This window comes from Leptidea sinapis, chromosome 37 (assembly GCF_905404315.1).
Source record: "Leptidea sinapis chromosome 37, ilLepSina1.1, whole genome shotgun sequence".
Lineage (NCBI taxonomy): Eukaryota > Metazoa > Arthropoda > Insecta > Lepidoptera > Pieridae > Leptidea > Leptidea sinapis.
The window spans coordinates 7,024,685-7,049,807 of NC_066301.1; the positions used below are offsets into that span (position 1 = coordinate 7,024,685).

The 25,123-nt window shown below is 39.6% G+C and overlaps 2 protein-coding genes across 3 annotated transcripts in view; both read right to left on the reverse strand.

Annotated features, from left to right (window-relative positions):
• Window positions 1-4,551: 4,551 nt before the first annotated feature.
• On the reverse strand, window positions 4,552-17,055 carry LOC126975783 (apolipophorin-3-like). Its single transcript, XM_050823822.1, has 5 exons — window positions 16,941-17,055; window positions 5,960-6,210; window positions 5,606-5,818; window positions 4,818-4,976; window positions 4,552-4,739 (listed from the first exon to the last, which is right to left on the reverse strand). The coding sequence occupies exons 2-5, from the start codon at window positions 5,999-6,001 to the stop codon at window positions 4,590-4,592; spliced, it is 564 nt and encodes a 187-aa protein (XP_050679779.1). The 5' UTR covers window positions 6,002-6,210; window positions 16,941-17,055; the 3' UTR covers window positions 4,552-4,589.
• A 3,633-nt stretch (window positions 17,056-20,688) lies between these two features.
• The window catches only part of LOC126975747 (uncharacterized), a 48,766-nt gene continuing 44,331 nt past the window's right edge, over window positions 20,689-25,123 (reverse strand). For both annotated transcript variants that reach the window (XM_050823765.1, XM_050823766.1), the window contains exon 2: window positions 20,689-24,140. In XM_050823765.1, coding sequence (XP_050679722.1) covers window positions 22,485-24,137 — 1,653 coding nt within the window. In that variant the 5' untranslated portion in view covers window positions 24,138-24,140 and the 3' untranslated portion in view covers window positions 20,689-22,484. The remainder of the gene's footprint in view (window positions 24,141-25,123) is intronic.

Below are 25,123 nucleotides of genomic sequence, written 5' to 3' on the forward strand. Positions count from 1 at the left end.
AAAAATTGTGAAATAAAGCGACCAATAGTGAAGCTTTCGGTGTTACCGATTAGAAAACATACAAACGAACAACCACACCACACACAACCAGCCCCTAATAAATCAATATCGATTAGTAGCAAGCGTCACATACAACCAAAGTTAACATTTATGACAGTAGCAACGGCAATATTTCACACGAGTCGAGGTCATCGACTTGCAATATTTGTAATATAATGCTGTTCGATGGATTTACTTCGAACACATGTAGATATTTCTGTATGTATATCATATTACATATGTCTTGCACCCATAGTGCAGGCTATGCCTAGTTTGGGGTGACATAATTTGTGTAAAAAGTAGTTATCAATATATAAAAACACATTTACCGATAGCCGCCCATAAAATATAATTACGCCAACCAAAAAATAGATAGAAGGATTTTTTAGAGTTTACTCCTTAAGAATCAATTTTCATATAAGACGCCCGGTATGAGAAAAATATGGAGAATAAAACCTACTCATCAAATGGAATAGTAACGTTTTTGGTGCGAATCATTTCTCGCGCACCTTTCATTTTTCAGTTGGCGTGACAGTCTAGACGCTCGGTCCCTATATTAGTTGTATTGCAGTGATACGGATAGGAAACATCATTTTTCTTTCGGTTTCACCAAAATACTTGCTGTTGGTTTGAAACGTTTCTAAAATGAAATAGTGGTAATTGAAGACAACACTGGTACAAAGATTCTTTCTTCGTTTCTGTCCGTGATAAGAGGTATCCCAAAGGGATCTCTGCTAAGCCCAATAACTTTTTTTACTGCTGACCTCCCCAGATTTATAAAATGTAAATTACACTTGAAATTAGTATGTAATTTTTTCATACAGCTCATTCGGAAGGCAGATTTCCTTAGAGAAGAACGAGCAAGAAACTCTACTTTTTTATTATTATAAAATTTAAAACATTGTCCTCCTTTTATTAAAGGAGGACAATGAGCATATAGGTCACCTGGTGTTAAGTGATCACCGCCGTCCACATTCTCTTGCAACACAAGAGGAATCACAGAAACCTTGCCAGTCTTACACGCTTTTTTTGAAGGTATCCATGTCGTATCGTCCCGGAAACACCGCTCAAGAAAGCTCATTCCGCAGCTTGGTAGTACGTGGAAGAAAGCTTCTTGAAAACCGCACTATGGGAACCGCCACACATCCAGATGGTGGGGATGACATCCTATTTTATGGCGTGTCGTGCGAAGGTGGAATTCGGCGGCAGGAATCAGGTGAAACAGCTCTTCGGAACACTCTCCGTGATAAATGCGGTAGAAGACACACAATGAAGCGACGTCTCTACGCAATGCCAAATGATCCAGCCGTTCATAGAGCACTGGGTCCCCGACAATAATTCGAGCTGCTCAGAGTTGTATGCGGCCAAATGGATCGAGCTGATACTGGGGTGCGCCAGACCAGAGATGGCAGCAATACTTCATATGTGGCCAGACCTGTGCTTTGTAGAGCGCTAGAATGTGGGCCGGCTGGAAGTATTGCCGTGTTCTATTTATGACGCCCAGTTTCTACGAAGCCAATTTGGCTTTGCTCTCCAGATGACCGCGGAATTGGCAATCGCTCGATAGGTCGTGACCTATTTTGTATAATTTTTATATATATATTATATAGATATTTTGATATTTAGATTTATTTACGGTATGTGTGGGCATCTACTATACTCAATAACTCTTGTGTTTATAAGTATTAATTTACTTTTTTTTTTACGTACTCGTGTAAGCCTTTCAGTTTTTGACATTTGAGTATTTTTGTTGCGTCACTTTGCATATATTGTAATTGAAATGATTTGTAAAACAATTAAAATGTAAATCTTGACTTAAAAGAGTGGCAATGAGTTTCTTGCTATTTCTTCTCATTAGCTCAACCCTACCAACCCAAGTAGCGGTAAATTCAATAAGAAACATTTTTTTTTGACATTAATAAGTGTCATTTCCGTGACCTACATGAATAAAGTGCTTTTGAATTTGAATTTGATACTTGGCGAGGCTGTAAGGGTGGTATTGTCGAAGAGCGGTGATACGACAAATGGGGTTTTTTAGTGGTGAAAACACAAACTTGAGTCTTCTGGGTTAAATTGGACAAGGTTCAATTTACCGCCACCTCAAGAGAGGACTGGATAGAAGACACAAGTTTCTCCCTGCACTGTTCGACGATTTCTCGAGAGAGACCTGCATAGCCCGTGTATACGGCATCACCAGTGCTGTCGTCTGCATAGCAATGTATCATTGATATGCAGAAGAAACTCCAGCTTTTACGGGCTTCAAGTTCGAGCACTTGCATAATCTCTCGGGAAGCCCAAATGATGGATGTTTTGAGAGAAGCGCCTTGTGCCATAAACGATGAAACTTCGCTATATCCAGGCTAACTGCCAGGCCAGGTCGGTGTAAGGTCGTTGATCAACTGGTGACCTTCTAGGTATACTAAGAGATGTCATGAGTCAGGGACTACGCCTTTTGAATATCGTGCCGATGCTAACGAAAAAGTAAAAATAAATGATGTACCTTGTCCAAAATTTGTCGAAGTTCTAATTTTAAATGTACATTCATGGCTTGATTTGCCACCACCATTCAAAATGGTAAAAAATATAAATCGGTTTAAGGGTACATATAAAATGGCTTTATTAAAAAACAACAGGAAGCCGAAAATTTCAATTATTGTGTATGGAAAGAATTTCTGTTAAATAAATATTTTTCGTAATTAACTATAACATTTGAATAAAAAAAATTTTATAAAAAAAATAACTGACTTAAAAATAAAATACAAAAAATAATTGTGTATTTTTTGTACAATCTAATTAATCTAATTTTAGTTACTCCCGCCGCGGCTCCGCTTCGCCTCTCGCCACGACACGTCGCGCGTCACACACAAGCACATCAGTCTCACCTTTAATTATGTATGTAGATACAAACTTACCTTGGCTGACACCGAATTATTTTTTTAGTGCATATTTTGTCTATTGTTTTGATATAGTAGTATATACACACAGAATAGTATATCTCAGAGGTGAGGGTTATCACTTTTTTCTAAAGAAAAAAATATCAAATTGTTTAATAGTATATATATTTGGTATAGTATAAGTTTCTGAAGTACACTTATTTGTCTGAATATATTGTATAAGCAAATTGCAATTTGATTACAGACAGTTTGAACTGCCACAGATCGCAACCTTTCTATAAAGATCCATTGATCATCAACTACGACAATTACGACGTTAGGGTAGGTGAATCAAATATCCGGATAGAATGTAAAAGATTCGGCTGAGTATCGTTAATTTGCTCCTAAGAATTCAAGAGTTCCGTTACTTTGTCTTGGATCCCGTAATCAGACCCTCACCAAACTCTCATCAAACTATCCTTGTACAGTTTCGAATAAAAAAAGAAAAATTTGGAAATCGGTTGACCCTTAAATCCATCCCTGAACCTTCCCGCTAATTTCATACCCAAACGCTTCAAATAATTGTACTTATGAGGATTTTGTCAAATAATTTTGATAAATAAAACCCTATTTTATAAATTTTTAAACCGCAACTTACAATTAAATTAATAAACCGATTTTCACGCAGTTTTAACTTAAAGCCCCTTAAAAACTATTACAAAAAACCACATTTAGTTGTTATGAGATTTCTCAAAATCAACCGGTCCGAATTATATTCAAAATCTAAGTTTGGTCAAGCCCTTTCGAATGGCGCCAACCGTCATGAAATCGGTCGAGCCGTTCAAAAGTTATAAGAGATATACACACACATACAGACGTACGGACACCATCGCGGGAATAGTCATGGAAGCTTCCTAGGACTGTTCCTTCAAGATCTGATGAAGCCTCGCTTTCCGAAAAACGAGGTAAAACCAATAAATTCACGAGTTTTGAAAATTTTCAAGCGGGATGTTAAAATACCGTCGAATTGAGAATCTCCCCTTTTTTGAAGTCGGTTAAAAGCTGAGACATTGGCACACTCTCATATACTTATACAACACACACACTCACGCTCACAAATACACCCATAAATACATTCATAAATATAGAGGTTGAAACATTAAAAAAAAAGCTTTGATTTCTTTATTTATCTGCATCGTAATAGTTATTAGTTTGTCCACCCTTTACTATGTATTACCTAAGGGAGATGGGGATGGTTGAAAACCAACGCTGTATTAAATATTATTTCAAGCAATGTTTGTTTATAATTTTGTATACTTATTTAAATTTACTTCAAGTCAATAAATTTTACTATAATAATTATTATTCTTAAAAAACACAATAATGTTTACACATTACTGCTTCACAGCAGAAATAGGCGCCGGTGTGGTACCCATAATCTAGCCGGCATCCTGCGCAAAGGAGCCTGGTTGGTTGTGGCCAATTTTATACTCGTTAGTCAGTTTTAAGGACGGTCGCGTTGGTTTCGATGATACCAATGTTGCGTGAGAGAGAAAATTGAGGTGTTCACCTGCCATCAGATTGGCATCCTTGTTAGTTTCCTTATTTAGTAATAAAGAGGGCTTAATGAAACAGAATGTGATCGTACTATGAAGATTTATTGATAAGAAGTGCGGTCTACTGCTTGGTGGCGACCTCGTGCAGCTTCTTCTGTACAGAGTCGGCCTGCTTCACAAAGTCATCGTAGGCCTTCTGGATCTGCGGCTCCAGCTTCTTGTTGGTTTCCTGCACGTTAGCGGCCACCTCCTTGGCCAACTTCTGTGTCTCCTGCAAGCACACGTATTGCGTAAGTGTGTGTTAGGGTGACGCTAGTGAGAGGCGGAGAACGTACGGCGTGGTACTCACCTGCACGGTAGTCTGCACGGCGTTCTGCAGCTTGTCTCTGAGCGCGGATGCCTGCTGTTCTACTTCAGGGTGTGCCTGCCGCAGCTCCTGCACAGTCTTCTCGATGTTGTTTCGCGTCGACTCCAGGGCTTCCTTGGCCTTGCCGTTTGCGTCGCTCAGCTGGAACAGTCAGACACGCATGATAGATCAACGACAATACCAATACCAACAATCAAATAAATAGTTTGTCTTTCTCAAGGTAGTAAGATCGCAACCTCTCGAGAGCATTTTTTTGTTTATTCAGTACAACCAGTGGGAGGCTCCTTTGCACAGGAAGCCGGCTAGATTATTGGTACCACAACGGCGCCTATTTCTGCCGCGAAGCAGTAACGTGTCAACATTACTGTGTTTTGGTCTGAAGGGCGCCGAAGCTAATGAAATTTCAGGACAAATGAGACTTAAAATCTTATGTCTCAAGGTGACGAGCGCAATAATTGTAGTGCCGCTCAGAATTTTTGGGTTTCAAGAATCCTGAGCGGCACTGCATTGTAATGGGTATCAATCACCATCAGCTGAACATCCTGGTCGTCTCGTCCCTTAATTTCATAAAAAAAAAAACAATTAAGAAACACTCCCGCGGTGCAACGCTTAGCGAGTTGCCACGCAGATTCACTCGCGTATTATATTGTTGCGAATTTACAACTGTTATCATATTTACGGGCGAGGAGCCTTGACCCTCGCGGTCAGTGTCGAGTGATAGCTAGTGGCGTGGGCTATGGTTCGCGCGCGGGAGGGCGCGTGTTACTCACGGCATTCTGCAGGGTCTGCGAGAAGATGGAGAGCTGGTTGAGCACGACGTCGGAGCCGTCTTTCAATGCCTTGTTCCACTCCTCGGTGTTCTTGGAGTTGGTGAGCGCTGAAAACTGCTCACTGAACGTCTTCTGGAACTGCTCGGCGTTGCGCTGCACCTCCTGCAGCGGGCTGGAGGCGGGGGCCTCGCGACGGGCAACGTGCGCGCTGGCCTGAGACACAGACACACATACACTTGGTGATCAGGCGTCATTGGCACTTGAACGAGTTCAATTTGGAACATTTTAAAAATATTGCAACTGATTGTCTGCTGAGAGCGCATAAAGACTGTTAGTGGACTGTGGAGTACTTACCAGGGCCAGGCAGGCTGCGACCAAAACTAGAAGCTTGCTCATGTCGACTGTGGTTGCTGCAAGTGTCTGCGAATAGCGTGGTGCTGCTAGCTCAGGCTGATGAGTTGTGCCGGTGTCCGGTCAGTGGCCGCCGTATATACTGCGGTGGGAAGAGGGGTGCGGGACGCGGGGAGGAGCCAGCCAGCTCACGGCGGCAGATAAGCAGTCCCGGGTGAAATTTTCCTGAGCACAACAATCGGGTGCCCTATGCCCTGTGTACATTTGTTCCTAATCACGTAATTAGCTAAACTGTTTGTTTGTTTGGGAGTGAATACCGGGAGGGGTTGCGGGGCGCGGGGAGTTACATCTCTCATCATCGCACACGGCTCGACTTGAAATTCCTTCGCTCATTTGTCATTCCAATTTGGGTTCGTAACAGTGCCCACATTCACCTTATCAAATTAAATATGTGATGTAATAGTTTTACTTATTACTACATTGTTTAAAGAACATCGAGTAGGCTACTAAATAATCAGTTATCTACTAGTTGTCACCATCATAAAGCTCGACAATTTTAAAGGTATGTAAAACAATTGATGATAAATTTGTTACTTTTACATATCCTTTTTATCTACTGTAACCACAGTATTATATTACCAATATAATAACTGGAAGAATCGAAAATAGGAAACAGAAAAAAAAATCTGTTTGTTTGCAAGTGTATGTATGCGCGTACATCACGACGAAGCCAGTGACCGGGATCAAAGTCGAATCTCTGTTATATCACTTATTTATTTGATCAATCACAATAAAGCTTAGATACTTATTCCGCTGTCGGTAAATACAATATCGCGGTCACAGTTATGTAAACGGATAATTTATGAGAGAGGTATCGTCAAATAGGAATTTCTCATCGAAATTGAAAACATACCTTAGTAAAAACTGCTTATATTCATTGAACGTAGTGTTTAAATTCACTTTGATATTCATAAGTCAAATATTGTCAGTTAAAAAATTGTAATTTTTTTATAATAAAACAAATTATAATAATAAATAATACTTCTGCCAAGTACAATTTTTTTGTTACATTGATATTAATGTAAATAATGATTTAGCAATGTATATTCTAAAATTTACATACATAAATATAATCACGCCACTTTCCCGTAGGGGTAGGCAGAGACCACTTCTTTCCATTTGCTACGATCCCTACATACTTGTTTCGCTTCGTCCACTTTCATTATTCCTTTCATACATGCTCTTCGGCTTAGGGTACTCTTGACCTGTCCTTTTTTCAAGACCTCCCTTAATTTTCTAAAATTTGTACGTAATAAATATGTCGCCTAGTTCTGCCGTGAAGCAGTACTGTGTAAGCATGATTGTGTTTCGGTCTGAAGGGCGCCGTAGCTAGTGAAATTACTGGGCAAATAAGAGCATCTTATGTCTCAAGGTGACGCAGTTGTAGTGCCGCTCAGAATTTTTCGGTTTTTCAATAATCTTGAGCGGCGATGCATTGTAATGGGCAGGGCGTATCAATTACCATCAGCTGAACGTCCTGCTCGTCTCGTCCCTTATTTTCATAAAAAAAATGTCAATCATGTACTTTATAATATTTATGTAACGTCAATCTAAAATGTTAATGCAAATAAAAACTTTGACTTTAACGTTGATGTAAAATATGTTGACATAATGATGTACGGTTTTTTTACCGATTTTACACATTCTATACAAAAAAGCGAGACGTGTGAGATTGTCGTTATAATAATATTTATGTTTTTAGAATACTAACAGAGCATTCTATTGAAACAAAATTCATTAGAGCGTCTTTTTCCCGCTTATCTGATGTTTAAATAAAAACATTTATAAACATCGATATCGATAAGTATAATAGTCACCATCTTTGAATAATATAATTTTTACTAGCTGATCCAGAAAACGTTTCGTATTGCCAATTAAAGTAATAAAAAAAAATCAATAATTAAAATTTTTTGGGTACAAAAAATAGATGACGACTGATTCTCAGACCAACCAAATATATCGGACTACTATAATTATTATATTCAATTGCCATCTTGCAACCCTATTGCGGATCTGTGGATGGAACAGAACAGAATAATATGAAAATCGCCATACAAAAATAGGTGTTAAATTGTATGTATTTTTTAATGCTGAATTATAATAAAATAAAAATATTTGTCAAAAAAAAAACTTATATTTAGGGGTATGAAAAATAGATTTTGGTCGATTCTCAGACCTACGCGATATGCACACAAAATATCAAACAAATCGGTTAAGCCGTTTTGGAGGTGTTTGGTAACAAACACCGGGACACGAGAATTTTATATATTAGACAAGCTGACCCGGCAAACGTTGTTTTGCCATATAATTTATTTTTAGAGTTTCTTGGACATAGCAACATTACTTTATTTATCTAAAATAAAAGAATTTTTCTAAAATAAACGTATCCTAAGTTACTCTTTTTTACATCAGCTACCTTCCAATAAAAGTCCCGTGAAAATCGGTCCAGCCATTTCAGAGATTAGCCGGAACAAACAGACTTTACAAAACAGATTTTTTTTTTTATTGAATAGGAGGACAAACGAGCGTATGGGTCACCTGGTGTTAAGTGATCACCGCCTTCCACATTCTCTTGCAACACCAGAGGAATCACAAGAGCGTTGCCGGCCGACAATATTACAAACAGACACTCCAAATTTATTTATATGTATAGAAGATTTATTATTAAAATGTTCTAACTGTGCTAAGAAAGAGTGAGATTTGAACGATTGGAACACAACAATAAATTTTTATTATTTAGTAAATTATTAACTTATATTATTACTAACTTTTTTTATTTGTACCTCTTTTTTATTTTTGTAGTAGAAAAATTGGTTCCGTTATGGACTGCCAGTATACTGCCGCAGTACCCTAGGGAAATATATGACGTCATAAATCGCCGCCATATTGTACTGTGAGCACTGGCGTTTTCGAGGTATAAGGTACTCGCAGTACTTTGATCACGTGATCAGTCAAAACCACTCGAGTGCCTAACTTTTACGCCTTATATTTTTAGTTTGACAGTACTCCAACAATGTCTAAAACTCAACTCCAAAACTCCAACAGTTTTTTTAATGATCATTTGAATGCTGCGTCAAAAATGCGGTTGACATTATACGGGATTTTGTTCCGTTTTAAATAGTAACATAACTTGCTATAAAGGAACGGATTCACAGTATACTAAATTGACGTCACACTGTACCGTGGTCGCAGTGCATATCGGAACATACCCTTTAGGAAACTCTAATTTAGTATTAACTCCTCTTTGTAAACCTAAATATGTGTGTGACTGTTTGTTTCTTAATAAATAAATATAAAATTTATGAAATTAGCAAATTTGCTTACTTAGATAATTTATACGTCTAGAGTTTCTTGTTGTTGGACAACCGATAAAAACTGGCAAGGAATATTACATATAATACATTACAAGGTTACATCAATAGGTATATCATCAAAAAGTGTTTCAATAAATAAAATATATCTATATAATAATATAATATATTTTAAACATATTGTGAGTTAGGATGTTTATCAACTAGAATTTTTTTATGGAAAAGGAGGACAAACGAGCATTCGGGTCACCTGGGGTAAAGTGATCACCGCCACATTCTCTTGCATCACCAGAGGAATCACAGGAGCGTCGCCGGCCTTTCAGGAAGGTGTACGCGCTTTTTTTTGAAGGTATCTGTGTCGTATCGCCCCGGAAAACCCGCACATGGAAGCTTATTCCACAGCTTTGTAGTACGTGGAAGAAAGCTCAGAAGAATCAGGTGAAACAGCTCTTCGGAACACTCCCAGATATAAATGCGGTAGAAGACACACAATGAAGCAACGTCTCTACGCAAAGCCAATTATTATTGTGAAAATTAAGAGAGCAGTTGCTCCTGTCCTGAAGGAAGAAAAATATATTAGAATATATACAATGTTTAGATCACTTGGCGTTGCGTAGAAACGTCGCTTTATTGTGTGTCTTCTACCGCATTTATCACGGGGAGTGTTCCGAAGAGCTGTTTCGCCTGACTACTGCCGCCGCTTCGCACGACACGCCACAAATAAAGATAACATTCCCACCATCTGGATGTGTGGATAAAGAATATATATAATACTTTTGCATTAGAAGATTCTTCTTTCATCTAGAGCTTCTAAAACTGTTAAAGCATTTTAAGAATTTAAAGTACCTAGTTTAATTTTTATTTAATTGTTTTAGATATTTTGCTTCAGACCGATGATGTCACCATGGAATACAGTTTACAAGGGTGTGGCTGAGGGTTACATCAAACGCTGGGATTTAAGAGAGAGTGATGAAAGTGGGAGGCTCCTTTGCACAGGATGCCGGCTGGATTATGGGTACCACAACGGCGCCTATTTCTACCGTGAAGCAGTAATGTGTAAGCATGTGTTTCGGTCTGAAGAGCACCGTAGCTAGTGAAATTACTAGGCAAATGAGACTTAACATCTTATGTCTCAAGGTGACGGGCGCAGTTGTAGTGCCGCTCAGAATCCTGAGCGGCACTGCATTGTAATGGGCAGGGCGTATCAATTATCCTGCTCGTCTCGTCCCTTATTTACATTAATAAAAAAGACTGCGAAACAAAGATCGTTAACGATTGGTTGAGGCAGTTAAACTGTACTAATATTATGAGTGTTGGCGAATCAGTATATTATCTTCTGTTTCCGGTTTGAGGCCAGCTCTAGGCTAGCATCATCAATGGTTCGCTGATTTAAAGCTCTGTCTAATCGGGAGCGATTTAAAGTGGCGATAGAAGAACATAAGATTGAATCCATCGAAATAAAATATGAAAAAAAAAGGCGAGGAATGAAAGGGCGTCCTCGGGATTCAGTTGTTTTTTATTGTGTGATATGGCCACTTAAATTGTAATGAAAAATAAATTGTATATTCTTAGATTAAGGATTCTTCTCCGCTGCTCCCCAACTAGATACCGCACTACCTAAGAACAATATTTTTTTATTACGATCTTACATTACAACTATTAGATGCTTGTGCACGTGGCATCTTGAGACCCAATGGCCTTTTTTAAATTTTGTCACATACACTTCGTGTTATTTTACATTGAAATTAATAAAATACAAAATATTTATAATATGTGATCCCAGTGTCGGGCATTTTAGTTTCAATTATAAGCAAAGTTTAACAGAACATGTGGGACGTCAACGTCACACATTATTAGAGACTGGCTCGAGTACGCCCACTTGGGCGACTACGCCCAAGTGAATGAATACTAATTCATTGCCGCACTTTGCGACTACGCCTGCGGTATCTAGTTGGAGCGCAACGGAGACCAATTCTTAATCTATGTATATATAATTGTATTCACAAAGTCGTTTTTATATATATTCACGAAATAGTTATTAAGTTAAGTATGATGATTATTCCCAAGAATGATAAACAGTTCTGTAGTTTGGGTTCCACTTTATATAAGACCGGAATATTCCAATGGCAGATGTACAAGTAGTTTTTGTAGGAAATGAAGTTTTTTTTTATGAAAATAAGGTATTTGGAACACTCAGGTAAACTCAGTAATCTAAAAGAAATATTTATAGTGGCGATTCAGAAGCGCTTGGTTTAAGCCTATTTGAATAAAGTTTTTTCACTTTATTTTGACATTGACTTTAAGATGTTATTTGAATGAATTTAAGATGTTATTTGAATGAAGCATGCTGATCTGCGGCAGCCATAGTTTTAATGATTTAATAAGTGGATAGCAAACATTACAAGTCCTGCGGGTATTTTAAGTTTACTGTTACTTATTCCGTAATGTAAATTCAGTATACTGGAAACAGCTACTAATATCATATAAACAATAATGTTTATAAATACAATTATACAGAAAATTTGTGCTTTTATTCTAAAACCAAATTCGCAATAAAGTTCCCTAACACGAGTTTGTAACAAACGGATCAACAGTCACAAAGCTATTCGGACTTTACTTAAAACAGAACATGACTGATACCAAGTAAGTGTCATCTTCATATATTTCAAAAAAGCATTTGACCGCGTGAATCATACAATAACACTTCACAAATTTCACGCTCAAAGTCTACAGTCCAAGGTGATCGACTGATCAGTATTTGTAGATGAGATTACATCCTTTATAGATGAAATTAATTTTACAATACCAAGATAATGCCCAAAACACTCTGGGGTAACACAGGGGTCTATTTTAGGTCCTCTCTTGTAGAACGCTTATCTATTTGACATTGGTTTATGCATCCAAAGTTCAAGGTATCTACTATTTGCCGATAACAAAATATATAAAAGTTTATACAAAGTACATTCAATTACAAGGCGACAAATGAATTAGCGCAATATTATAAAACAAAATCTTCGTTAATGCAGATAAATGCTTGCACATTTCTTTTTATAAAAAACAGCTACAAAATATAATTGTGATACAGATATGCATATCTCATTAAAATAGCTACAGCGGTAAGGGATTTAGGAGTATACTTAGATTAAATATAAAATGACTTTACATTATTATGTTGCTAATAATTTTCTTTTATGAAAGAGGATAAACGAGCACACATATGGGTCACTTGATGGTATGTGATCACCGCCGCCCATACTTTTGTGACACCAGAGGAATTATAAGAGCGTTGCCGACTTCATTAATCGAATAAACGTATATTATTAAATAGAACATCCGCATTGGTACGTTGCGGGTGATAATCGAATCGGGGGCAGCTCTTTCGGCACCGCTTTAGTACAGGTTGGACTAAAAGTCTGTTAAATTGTCGTTATTGGAGTGACACTAATCCAAACCCCTGCATGCACCCAAAGTCACAGTATGGACTGCTTTATCAGCAAGAGGCATTATTGGTCCATACTTTTTTGAAGACTCAAGAGGACGTGCGGTTAAAGTGAATTTCGAGCGGTATATCACCATGTTACAAAACTTTTTCGCTCCCGCGCTGCAGGATTTTGTTTTAATCAACGCTCATGGTTTCAGCAAGATGGAACCACTTGTCTTTTGGCCCAAAAGTGATATCTAAAAGAGGGGACATTATCTGGCCGCCTCGTAGCCCGGATCTATCACCAATGGATTTTTTTCTTTGGGGATATTTTAAGGCTTAAGTTTACGACACCAACCCAGTAACTCTTGAAGAATTAAAGGATCGTATTCGCACAGAAATCCAAAACATCTCAACAGAAATATGTAAAGCTGTTATCGAAAATTTCCGCTCTAGATTGCAGCAATGCCAGAATAATGAAGGATTGCATATGGATGATGTGATTTTTAAGAAATAAATTCCCCTTTTGTTTACTAATGAAAACAATAAACAATTTTGATCTACTGTAATCAGTTTTTTTTTATCATCATTCCAATTATAAACGGACTTTTGGTCCAACCAATGAATATATAATAATATGATTTAAACACAAAGGGCTCTGCTAGGCGTACCTGAAATACTTTCAATATTTCTTGTAAATAAATAAAATATATTCTCTGCATAAAAATGTTATTTTTGTTTAAAGGAAAGGTGATATACTAGAACATGCATCTATGATAATTGATCTCCACAGTATATTATAATCATACGAGTAATATGATATTTTAGGCCACATAATATGGCCTAATATAATGTAAGTAAAATCTTATTGTACGGTTAGTAGCACATTATATACATTTATTTGAACACTTTAATTTTTAAAGCAAATGTCTATGCATTATTAGTCCCGCGTTCGAATCCCGGTAGGTGCAAGCATTTATCTGATGAATACGGATGTTTGTTTCCGAGTCATGGTTGTTTAAATGTATGTATGTATGTTTCTATGAATTTATGTATGTTTAAGTAAGTATATTGTATTAAATATATCATTGTCTTGTAACCCATAGCACAGGCTATAGATGCTTAACTTAGGACAAGATAATTTGTGTAAGAAGTGTGTCAATATTATATCATATTATTATAATTTCAAAACTATTCACTACATTTAAAACAATATTGGAACTTTTATGAATGCGGTCTCTAATAGAAAAATCTTTTTTCTATATTTTTTTTTCTAAAATCCTATATTTTTTAATTGTGTTGAAAACAAAGGATACTTTATCTCTACACGGGTCACGAGATACCTATGATTTATTCGTCTAAGGCAGTGACTTATTCATTACTTTAAAACAAAATTATCATTAACATAAAGGCATTTATTTTCTCAAAATTGATTCCTTTAGAATTCTTTTTGATGTCATTTCTAATAACTACTAGATACTACTACCGCTTCGGAAACAAATGGCGCTCTGAGAGAGAAGAAGCGGCGCAAGAAACTCTCCCAGCATTCTTTTTTTGCGCTCTTTTCAATAAAAATATATAATATTGTACAGTTATTTCTATCGCTATAAAATAATCACAATCTAGTCCCAGGCTAAATCCATAATTATATAAATGATTTGAGTTTTCTTTAGTGTTAATTCCGCCAATATTTGTCTTTAAACAATTCGACACGTGTTTCACCTCTACACGAGATATCCTCAGGACGTGTTGTCTCGCCAAAATCTGGCACGAGACTAATTAGTCTCAAAAGTAGTCAAATCATTTATATAGTCCCAGGCTGTCCGATCATTTAGATATTTAGCAGTGGAGTAAACGGATTTACGACAGAGCCATTTTTTTATAAAACATTTAAACTTATTTATAGACAATACCAGAACAGTGGCTGGGACCTTATTATAGAAGTGTATACATTTACCTAACTAACACATGCAAACGCATTCACACACATACTTGTATGCTGTAATATAGCATGTGTTACATTGTTGTACTAAACGAATAATGTATTATGTCCTCTCAATATGTGTTTTATTATTGTTATTATAATTATTGTAACTATCAACAATGACAATTAGTTAAACATAAAATAAATAAGATAAGAAGTTTCTTAAAATGTTTTAAATCATCAATAATCTAGCCATTGTCCAACGTTTCTTAAACAACAAGTTAAGGGAGTCTAAAAAGTATTTGCTGTAACTTTCAGAAAGTTTTCCACCTGGAGCATCCTCTCAGATATTTGGATTCCAGTTCACCAGTGCCAGTTTAAATATTAGACAGTTGCTGTTACCAGTATTAACATGTGGATGGATCTGAGCCTCTATTCCGTTAGCCCCCTTTATATAAAAATGATAGCATAAAAGAGGATAAAAAATTATATTGTTTATGCTGCACTGCGACCACTGTACAGTGTGACGTCAATTTAGTATACTGTGAAGCCGTTCCTTTATAGCCAGTTGTACTGGTTACTATTTAAAACGGAACGCAATCCCGTATACCTACTGTCAGGCGCATTTTTTGACGCACCATTCAAATGAGTGTATTAAAGTTTTCAAGTTCATTAATTATAAACTGTTGTTGGAGTACAGCTGTCAAATTAAAAATATTTGGGATTAAACTGTAGGTATTGTTTATAAAACTTTAGGCACTCAAGTGGATTCGATTTTTGAAGTGGAAAGCGGCATTGAGTTACTCATCTTGTGATGGGTATAAAATATTAAGCTCGAGTTAGGACATGTGGCCTGATCGAAAATTCGTAAGACAGTCGTTGAAATAATGGATAAAAGATTTTGACTTCTAACTAATTATAGTTCGGCTATATCATACAGTCGTTGGACCAGTGGCAAAGAATATAATACAATAAGTACAAGTATGCCAGCGCTTAAGTCATTGTTATTGCGAAGCCGAAACACCGTGAGGTAGAGGGATGGAATCTCAGCCGTGAAATATTTTTACAATTTATTATGGATGAAAGTTGATTTTCTGAAAGATAAACTTTGTTTGTGTAATTTACTATGTAATATAATAATAATAATAATAATAATAATATTGACACACTTTTTACGCAAATTATCTTGCCCCAAGTTAAGCATATATAGCCTGTGTTATGGGTTACAAGACAATAATATATTTAATATCATATACTTACTTAAACATACATAAATTCATATAAACATACATATAGACATACATAAATACATTTAAACATCCATGACTCGGAAAAAAACATCCATATTCATCATATAAATGCTTGCACCTACCGGGATTCGAGCCTGGGACCTCTAGCTTAGTAGGTAGGATCGCTAACCACTCGGCTATAAAGGTCGTCGCTATAAATATATAAATTTTTGTGAATTATGTATAGCATTGACGATGGCGCAATAAATGAATATTGTATTTAACCAAATAAATGCTAGTATTTTTATACTGATAAAAAAAGCAATTAGTGCGAAATTATTCCCTTGCCATTCCAAAATATTAAAAAATGTACAACGTTAATGTTCAAGTTTTCACTTCTGCCGGCACTCCCGGAGTGCAACCCGTATTTTTTTAAATATATTCCAATAAGATCGTAAAGTATCGATAGCCAACTGGTACCACGAGTTTCTTGCGCCGATTCTTCTTTCTCAGAGAGCCATTTATTTCCGAAGAGAGAAGAAGCGGCGCAAGAAACTCTCCTAGCATTTTTTTTGCGCTCTATTTAATAAAGTATACAATATTGTACTGTCATTGTTATTGCTATAAAATACTCATAATCTAGTCCCAGGCTGTCCGATCACTTAGATATTCAGCTGTAGAGTGTGGATTTACCATGCCATATTTTAATAAAACATTTAAATTTATTTATAGATAATGCCTGAACAGTGGTTAGGACTTTATTATAAAAGTGTATACATTTACCCTTAAAGCTATTATGTATCTTATGAAGCCTACTAGAATTAGTTACAAGCAATCCCTCATTTATAGTGTTATAATAATGAAAATCACCATTAAGAGCAAAAAGGTGACGATTCTTGTGTAAGTATATTAAGTTTTCATAAATGTACTGACAATTAATACAAAAATACGAAAACTAAACGCAGTAAGTAATTGGAAGATTTGAGGGCTCAATCTATTATCAAATTGGTCTTTGGTGAGAGATTTTCAAATGCCTTACCTTGGACACGGCTCGCCTCCTCTGATACCTGAGAGTGGAGTTCCGTGGAGTGGTCGGGTGATGGTTGCGGACTGGTCTCTGGAGCGGCACTGACAGCTGGTTGCTGAGGAGCTGGAAGTGCGGAACGAGTGCCGCGGCCGCGACCTTCGAGGCTCGTATCACACCCATTGTGTATTCACCAGTCATCGCATTCACATCCAAATACAATCGGTGCGACACACATGGCGTTCAACTATAATTATGGCCGACATAACAACATACAATAGATCATTACTAATGTTGATTGTTGTTTACGGTCATGAAGCCTTCATATATAATTTTTTTTTTTTTAAATTTTCTACTTGACTTATAGAAACTGCTTTGGGGTTTGCTCAGATTTTAGTCACGTAAAACTTAGCTGATTGCAAGATAATCATAACCTTTTATTTCGTTTTCGATAGCTGAAATTATATTGAGCTTATGCTAAGACAGTCGAATACAAAAGTCTAATACGCGTTTCATCACACTCAGCTAAGTTTAATGTAAGTAAAGTCTGAGCAAAATCTCAAGATCACGAAGAGAAGATGTGAAGTTACTTGTTAAGACTCCCTTTATAATGCTTTCACGGTTGAAAAGTTTTTTTTTTGGAAAAAGGAGGACACACAAGCGTACGGTTCACTTGGTGTTAAGTGGTCACCGCCGCCCACATTATCTTGTAACACCAGAAGTACGTCGTATCGTCCTGGAAACACCACACAAGGAAGCTCATTCCACAGCTTTGTAGTACGTGGAAGAAAGAGCACAGTTGAGGACCGCCACACATCCAGATGATGGGGGTGATATCCTAATTTGTAGCGTGTCGTACGAAGGTGAAATTCGGCGGCTGGAATCAGATGAAACAGTTTATAAGATATAAGGTCTCTAGCATCTACTTTGTACGTAACATAGCCGAAGGAGCCGATAGATGAGATATCGAGACCTTTTATAGATAAATTATATTCAACTCTTAAAATAACCTTATATCCTTAGTTAACGTTTAATATATTTATTTCTTCTATTTTCTATATTATCTTGGATGTTAGAAATATTGGAGTCCATTGGCTATTTTATTGTTTACAATTGAGTGGTAACTTAAGGCGAAATAAGATTCGCAACTGTTTTGAATAATCAACATTCGGACCAGATTGTTTACGCCTGTTGTGTGTACTTAGCAAATTGGTTAAATTTAAAATTTGCTCGACATTAAAATCAGGCGTTCGTTTCTTTGACGACTATTAACAACTAGAATTATCATAAAAGCCTGCTAAGAGTTCATCGAAAATGTCCAAGAGGCGTTCAGTATACGTATTAACTTTTAATATTAACAGATGAAAAAATAATATTAAAAAATTCATTCAAATTAGAACCTTATCTCGTGACGGTAATGTTAAAGTTATTTATTAAAAATTTTATTTTATCCATTTATTAACCGTATATATATTATGACTTTGAGTCAGGCGATTCTTTATAATTTTGTGAATTTAGAAAGTGTTAGACACGTTTTATTAATTCTACTAGAGAACTGCACACTGAGACATACAAAAACTCGTTTTTTATATAAAAAGTCATGATTTTTATTTCTTCTATTGATAGTGTGTATAATATATTTATGCTATCTGTATGGTGGAATTGGAGGGGTATTCATTGTTGTTGTTCATTATGAACTTTTATCGCCGGGCAAAACCAGTGGTTAGAATCTCTTCGGAATACTGAAACCGTTTTAACTTTACAGGACGTATATAATCCCGCCGACATCGTCCGTTCTCACCAGATCTGGCCCTGACCAACAACCATTTTCTGCGAATTGGACATTTATTCATGTCAGATTTACTTCTCTTATGAAGTAAATTACCATGAAAAAATTGCAACACACTACTTGAAAGAGTTTAATGAGCCTAGTTCCCCATAGAAACGCTAAGGCAATAAATGACCTCCTCGTGATAAGGCAGAAATAATTCTTGAAGTGTCTTTGATTAATGGCTCAGTGGATATGTTCGCTTCTTCGATTGACTTGAATTGGATATGACGAATGAAAGCTGTGAGGACATTCAAAGCGAACTTACGCGCCAAAACAGCTAAGCACTCAGTCACAATATAGCTTTTCAGTAGATGAAAGATTATGTGAAGAGTATTTTCAAAAAACAACTTCACGTCTAGAAGACGGTCGTTTCTGTGTTAGAATACCTATTAAACAAGATCCAAATTCATTAGGAAATTCATTGAATCGTGCTGGGCAGTGTTTGTTTTCATTCGAGCGCATAAATAATCCTGTGTTCAATCAAATGTTCCACGAATTTTTGTCAGAATATGAATCGTTAGGTCATATATCTCAGTGTACGCTCACTGATTCTATATTCCAGACATATAACATACCTCACCATGGCGTTCTTAGAGAAAACAGTACATCAACTAAGTTGAGAGTAGTTTTTAACACTAGCAGTCCATCTAACTCATGCTTTTCTCTTAATCATCTTCAGATAGTGGGTCCTACCGTACAAGATTGACCTCTTATCAATTATTTTACGTTTCTGGTAACATAGGTATGTATTGTCTGCCGACGTAGAAAATATGTACTGGCAGGTGGCGGTACATGTTCATGACAGATAGCAAAACAATGTCACCGTATGAAGTCAAACTGTCAACCCTATCATGGGTAACTATCCACAGTAGCATCTCGTTGTAGGAGAAACCCCTTTACTAGCGTTGGGGTAGATTATGCTGGACCTGTCACCGCAGCAAGTCGCCAAGGTTGTGGTTGCTGATTTGTAAAGGTTTACATTGTAGTTTTCATTTGCTTTACGACTTAAGCCATTCATTTGGAGTTAGTAGGTTTAACGAGCAATAACTCCTTGTCGGCATTGCGTAGATTTATAGCGCGAAGAGGACAACCTTCTAATGGTACCTTCTTTGTAGGTCCTTATAATAATGTAAATAAAATACATCTTTGTGCCGTTTCGTGTCAAAACACTTGGCCCGTGGGGCCCGGAGGCGCGGAGAATGTTCAAAATACTATCTTCGCGCCTCAATAAGGCTGCTGGAAACCCAAGCGCTGGCAGCTATTTCGGTCAAAGGATCAGCCTTGATGTCCAACGCGGTAATACTGCCAGTATTCTTAGTAGGCTTCCACGTAATGATAGTTTTAATTTTATGTAGTCATAATATTGTAATTATAACATTTGTTTTGTTTGAATTATAAACTGCATTGACATATCAAAAAAAAATTAAATATATTGTGTTCTCTAAGAGACATTACTTAAAATCAACTCTGAAAAGGTGATGAAGAGTAGGATATATATCTGAGTTACAGACAAGGTCTAAATGCCTATTGAAGTGACGCCGTGGTCGTGTTGTGGGAGTTTACCCAGGATCTGATGGAGTGACAAAGGTCAATTTAGCATCAGATGTTAAATGTTCCAACGGGATATTCCGCCGTGCTTTCACCAAGATCAGTCCACTGCCAGTCTGCTGGTGTAGGTCGTGTGAAATAGGTTTCCCACGTGTGGGGATATGTCGACGCCTGCAGCTTTAAACTAGCAAAGTTTTATATTTACATGTTTTATTAACTTTTGTAAGGGTTTTGTGTCATGTTTTTCTTGCTCACGTGTGTCGGCAAGCATAAATTTATTTCTTTTAATTATTTAAAAATACTACCTATTGAGTGTTTCTACACGTTTCTTTCTTGTGTGTTCTTCTTGTATATTTAGGGTTATCTTTAATGAATAGTATAAAATACAGAAATTACTTTATTTCTCGTTTACAATTAATAATAGTAAATAACAGGTTTAATAAAAATGGCTTGTTGCTTCTACAAAGGTTCAGCGAGATGTGTCTTCATGTCTTATAATTACGTATATTCTTTCATCGTTATGCGATGCTACCGCCTGAAGATGGCTACGGCTATGCCGTGGCTCGGTGCTTACTTCACTCGTTTGGTTCAGTCACACCTCCACGATATAGATGGCGCTAACAGTCTTCTTACTTCGATTAAATAAAAAATATATTTTTCAACACACTCGCTCGTAAAATGAGCCTTATAACATCGTCCTTAGGGCTGTAAATCGTACTCAAGCACACGCGTGCATTTATAATATTACACACTAGTGCGTAATAGAATTATCCCTACAAAGTTATGTAAGTACTTAACTGCAAATTATATGAGAGTAAACAGACCATTTTCAATTAAACCGGGTAATACAGTTTATTTTTGTAACAACAAAGAGGTTTATGCCGCTGAAAATCCATTTACATGTTTAGAATAAATAAATGTCCCTAATTAGGACGATAAAACATGTATGATTATCAAATAAAGTATTTATAATTCATAGTAATTTGTTTTAACATATTTTCATTTTGTACAGAAAATGAAGAACACCTCGCCAGCAATACTAAATGCAGTATAAAATGCTAACGAAAGGCTAATAATACATGCAAAATCTAGAGAAACGTACTTAGTTGCTAACGATAGTTTAAAATCTATGCAGTACAATATGTCGCAAATGTGTTGAAAAAGTGCGTATGAAACTCGTGAGCAACGTACTCTGCTTACGTTAGACACTCGGCTGACTTACGCCCTCGCCTGCGGCCCGGACTTAGCTCACTTATATCATGATATACGATTAATTTCCAAAAATTATTTGTAATCGTCAGTATAAAATGGCGATTTCAAAACCCCTATTATTTGGTTTTTACCTTAGACATTTCCGTTTTCTATGAGATGAATTCAAGTAAATAATTCTTTTTTCTTTGAATTAAAGTTATAAGCAATCATTCCATCTTCACCAGTGACAGTTTATCGCTGCCATTCTCGAAGAAATCATCTAGATGGTAGGTAGGCAACTATATTATTTTCAAAGGCATTTTGTACTGTCTCATGGGTACTTAATTATTTCCGTCAAAGTTTTCTCAAAATTCTTTAAAGAAGAAAACAAGGAGAAACTATAAAATAATTTTATTAACTCCTAAATATAATTATAATAATAGTAGAATGGAGTAAGCGTATTCGGGGCGCGCGGGCGGGTGACGTCACCGGTGCGGCTCGGGCGGCAGGAAGCCGAGCGCGTGCAGAGTGCGCGTGGCTCGCTCCACGAGCGGCTCGCGCCAGCGCCACAGCGCCGTGTCGCGCACGGGCTGCGCGCGCAGCTGGGCGCACGACTTGCTGAGCGCCGTGACGCAGTCGGCGCGGTAGTGACGTCACCGGTGCGGCTCGGGCGGCAGGAAGCCGAGCGCGTGCAGAGTGCGCGTGGCTCGCTCCACGAGCGGCTCGCGCCAGCGCCACAGCGCCGTGTCGCGCACGGGCTGCGCGCGCAGCTGGGCGCACGACTTGCTGAGCGCCGTGACGCAGTCGGCGCGGTAGTGACGTCACCGGTGCGGCTCGGGCGGCAGGAAGCCGAGCGCGTGCAGAGTGCGCGTGGCTCGCTCCACGAGCGGCTCGCGCCAGCGCCACAGCGCCGTGTCGCGCACGGGCTGCGCGCGCAGCTGGGCGCACGACTTGCTGAGCGCCGTGACGCAGTCGGCGCGGTAGTGACGTCACCGGTGCGGCTCGGGCGGCAGGAAGCCGAGCGCGTGCAGAGTGCGCGTGGCTCGCTCCACGAGCGGCTCGCGCCAGCGCCACAGCGCCGTGTCGCGCACGGGCTGCGCGCGCAGCTGGGCGCACGACTTGCTGAGCGCCGTGACGCAGTCGGCGCGGTAGTGCTGCAGACGCGCGTGCCGCGTGTCCAGCGCGTACGACGAGCAGGCGCCGCCCAGGCAGGCCAGCGGGAAGTGGTTGTGTAGCGCCAGCACGCGGTCCGTCTCGTGGAATGCCTTCACGTACTGGCCCGGCTTCGTGAAGTTGCGCGTGCGGTACACGTGCTGCAGCATGTGCATGTAGCGGGGCACGCCCTCCTCCCACGCGTGCTCGTGCTGCAGCGAGTCCAGGTAGTACAGGTTGGAGGCGTGGTACGAGGAGCGCGGTGGCTTGCCCTGCGCCGGCACTGACAGCGGCAGCGCGCGCCGCATGAGCGCGCTCCAGTCGGCGTCCTCCAGCGGCACGATCACCTCGTCGATGTCCAGTAGCGCCAACCAGCGGTACTGGTACATGTGCCGGTACAGGCAGTCGTTGTACGGGATCAGCTCCATTTGCCGTTTGTGGGTAGTCTTCTTCTTGAGGTACATGTGCTGCAGCCCCGGCAGGTTGGGCTGGCCGCCAGGCAGCGTCACGGGCGTCACCTCGGTCACCCCGAGCGCATTGTAGTGATCTAGCACTTTCGTAATGTTCGGGTGCACCTGCAGCTCATAGAAGAATATCTTGTGGGCGCCCAGCATGCGGATCAGCTCGATCCACTCAACTAAGCGCACTGAGAGATCCTCATGGAGGAAGTCTAAACCTTTCACACACACGGCGAACTCCTTTCGGTCAGCCGGCGTGGGCGGGCGGTCGTTGTGCACTCGCAGGTTGTTGGTGGCGCGGTCGCAGGGATTGGCCACTATGGACACGGAGGCGGGCACCAGGTGACGCACCTCGGCGGGCAGCACGCAAGCCAGCAGGTAAGGCTGCAACGGCCCGTCGCGGTAATTGCCCCACTTGCTGTTCCACACGTACTTGTACTCAAGATTTCGTACCACGACCGGCGCCTCGCGCTCTTCGAACCAGAGCTGGCAGTGAGTGGCCAGGGTGGGCTTGATGCGATCATGAACGGCCAACACGCGCACTGCGGGTCCTATGCGCGACGCGTTGCGCGCGTCCATGTACGCGCCGTACAAATGAAATACGTCGCCTTTGGCTCGCAGCGTCTGCCAGTAGGTGTTATGGAACTCGAGGTCGTAGATGGAAGGGAAGGGCGCGCAATCCTTCTTCTTGTAGTACTTGTTCTTGTCGTCCTTGTGCTTGTGCCAGTAGGCGAGCGGCAGCGAGGGCAGGCGGCGCTCGGCCTCAGCGCGCAGCTGCTCCTCGGACAGCACGCGCGTGTCAGTGGCGGGCAGCGCGGCCGCCCCGGCAGGCGGCGAGGGCGTGGGCGTGGACGCCGACAGCTCCGACTGCAGCAGCAGGCGGGCGGGCGGCGCGGGCGCGCGGGCCGGGGCCCGGGGCACGCTCTGCAGCCGGGGCAGGGCCAGCGCGAGCAGCGCCGACCAGCCCAGCAGCGCCGCCACGTAGCGCGCGCGCGGCCGACCTCCACACCACCGCGCGACACATCCTCGCATGGCCTGCAACACGTCAACGAAAACGTCAGCACGCCCGACCGCAAAAGGCACATATTATAACAGAGAAAACTATCAACTGCATCTGTGTGTTAATCATTATAGGCAAACTCAACATGAACAAGGTGAGTTTTTATGAGAAAAAGTGAAGAAACCACTATGACGTTCTCCTAATGGTAAAGTGATACTTATTGCCCTTTACAAGGCAGTGTTTGTTGCTGATGATTTTTAATTCTACACAAAATGAGCTGCATCGCAATTGAGCTTAATTTTGTGTTTTGCCATGTGATGTTTAATTCCCTGTTTGCGTCCTTTTTTACGTAGGTGGACTACGCGGTATACGCAGACTTCGGTTTTATTTGGGTTTGGTTTCAATCCATTTGACGTATAGTAGTCGCCGAGATCGTTCAGTGATGTATGCTAGTTCTAGGTTATCTGCGTAAATGAAGCTTTTGGTGTCCCGTGCCCTAGGCTGGTCGTTTGTGTAGATATTGAACAGACTTGGTGCCAGGACGCTACCCTGTGGCAATACATTAGGCTGTTTCCTCCACCGACTCTTCTGATTTTGAAGGACAACCTGAAATTGGCGGTTGCTCAGTAGCTGCCTCCTCACATCTGGCAAAAGGTGTAATCAGCCGTGATTTCGTAAAGCTTTTTGATCATTGCGATGCGAAACAAAAGCGAAACTCTCGAAACCATCCTCAATATGTTGTGTCAGGTTGAGAATTTGCGACGAGCAGGACTTGCCTGGGCGAAAACCTGATTGTTCGGGGATAAGCATTACATCTCGGGATGGTCTTGCGGGACACTTCTTTTACCATGTCTATGAAGATGTTATAATTCTGTGGGGTGGCTTCTATTGTGCGAATTCTGTTGTCTATTGTGATTGAGAACTTCTCCCAATGCGCCTCATTGAAGTTGATTGATGCGTCCGGAAAGGGACTGTAATGGGTTGGACCACGGCACTTACTTCACAGGAGATAGGTCTT

What these genes read in the sequence shown, in the direction of transcription:
- LOC126975783 (XM_050823822.1), bottom strand. Translation starts at nt 6,001, where the DNA reads ATGAGCAAGCTTCTAGTTTTGGTCGCAGCCTGCCTGGCCCTG. An exon ending in CGCAGACCCTGCAGAATGCC is followed by an intron (nt 4,977 to 5,605) that starts GTGAGTAACACG and finishes TGACTGTTCCAG; the next exon opens with CTGAGCGACGCAAACGGCAA. An exon ending in CCGTGCAGACTACCGTGCAG is followed by an intron (nt 4,740 to 4,817) that starts GTGAGTACCACG and finishes GTGTGCTTGCAG; the next exon opens with GAGACACAGAAGTTGGCCAA.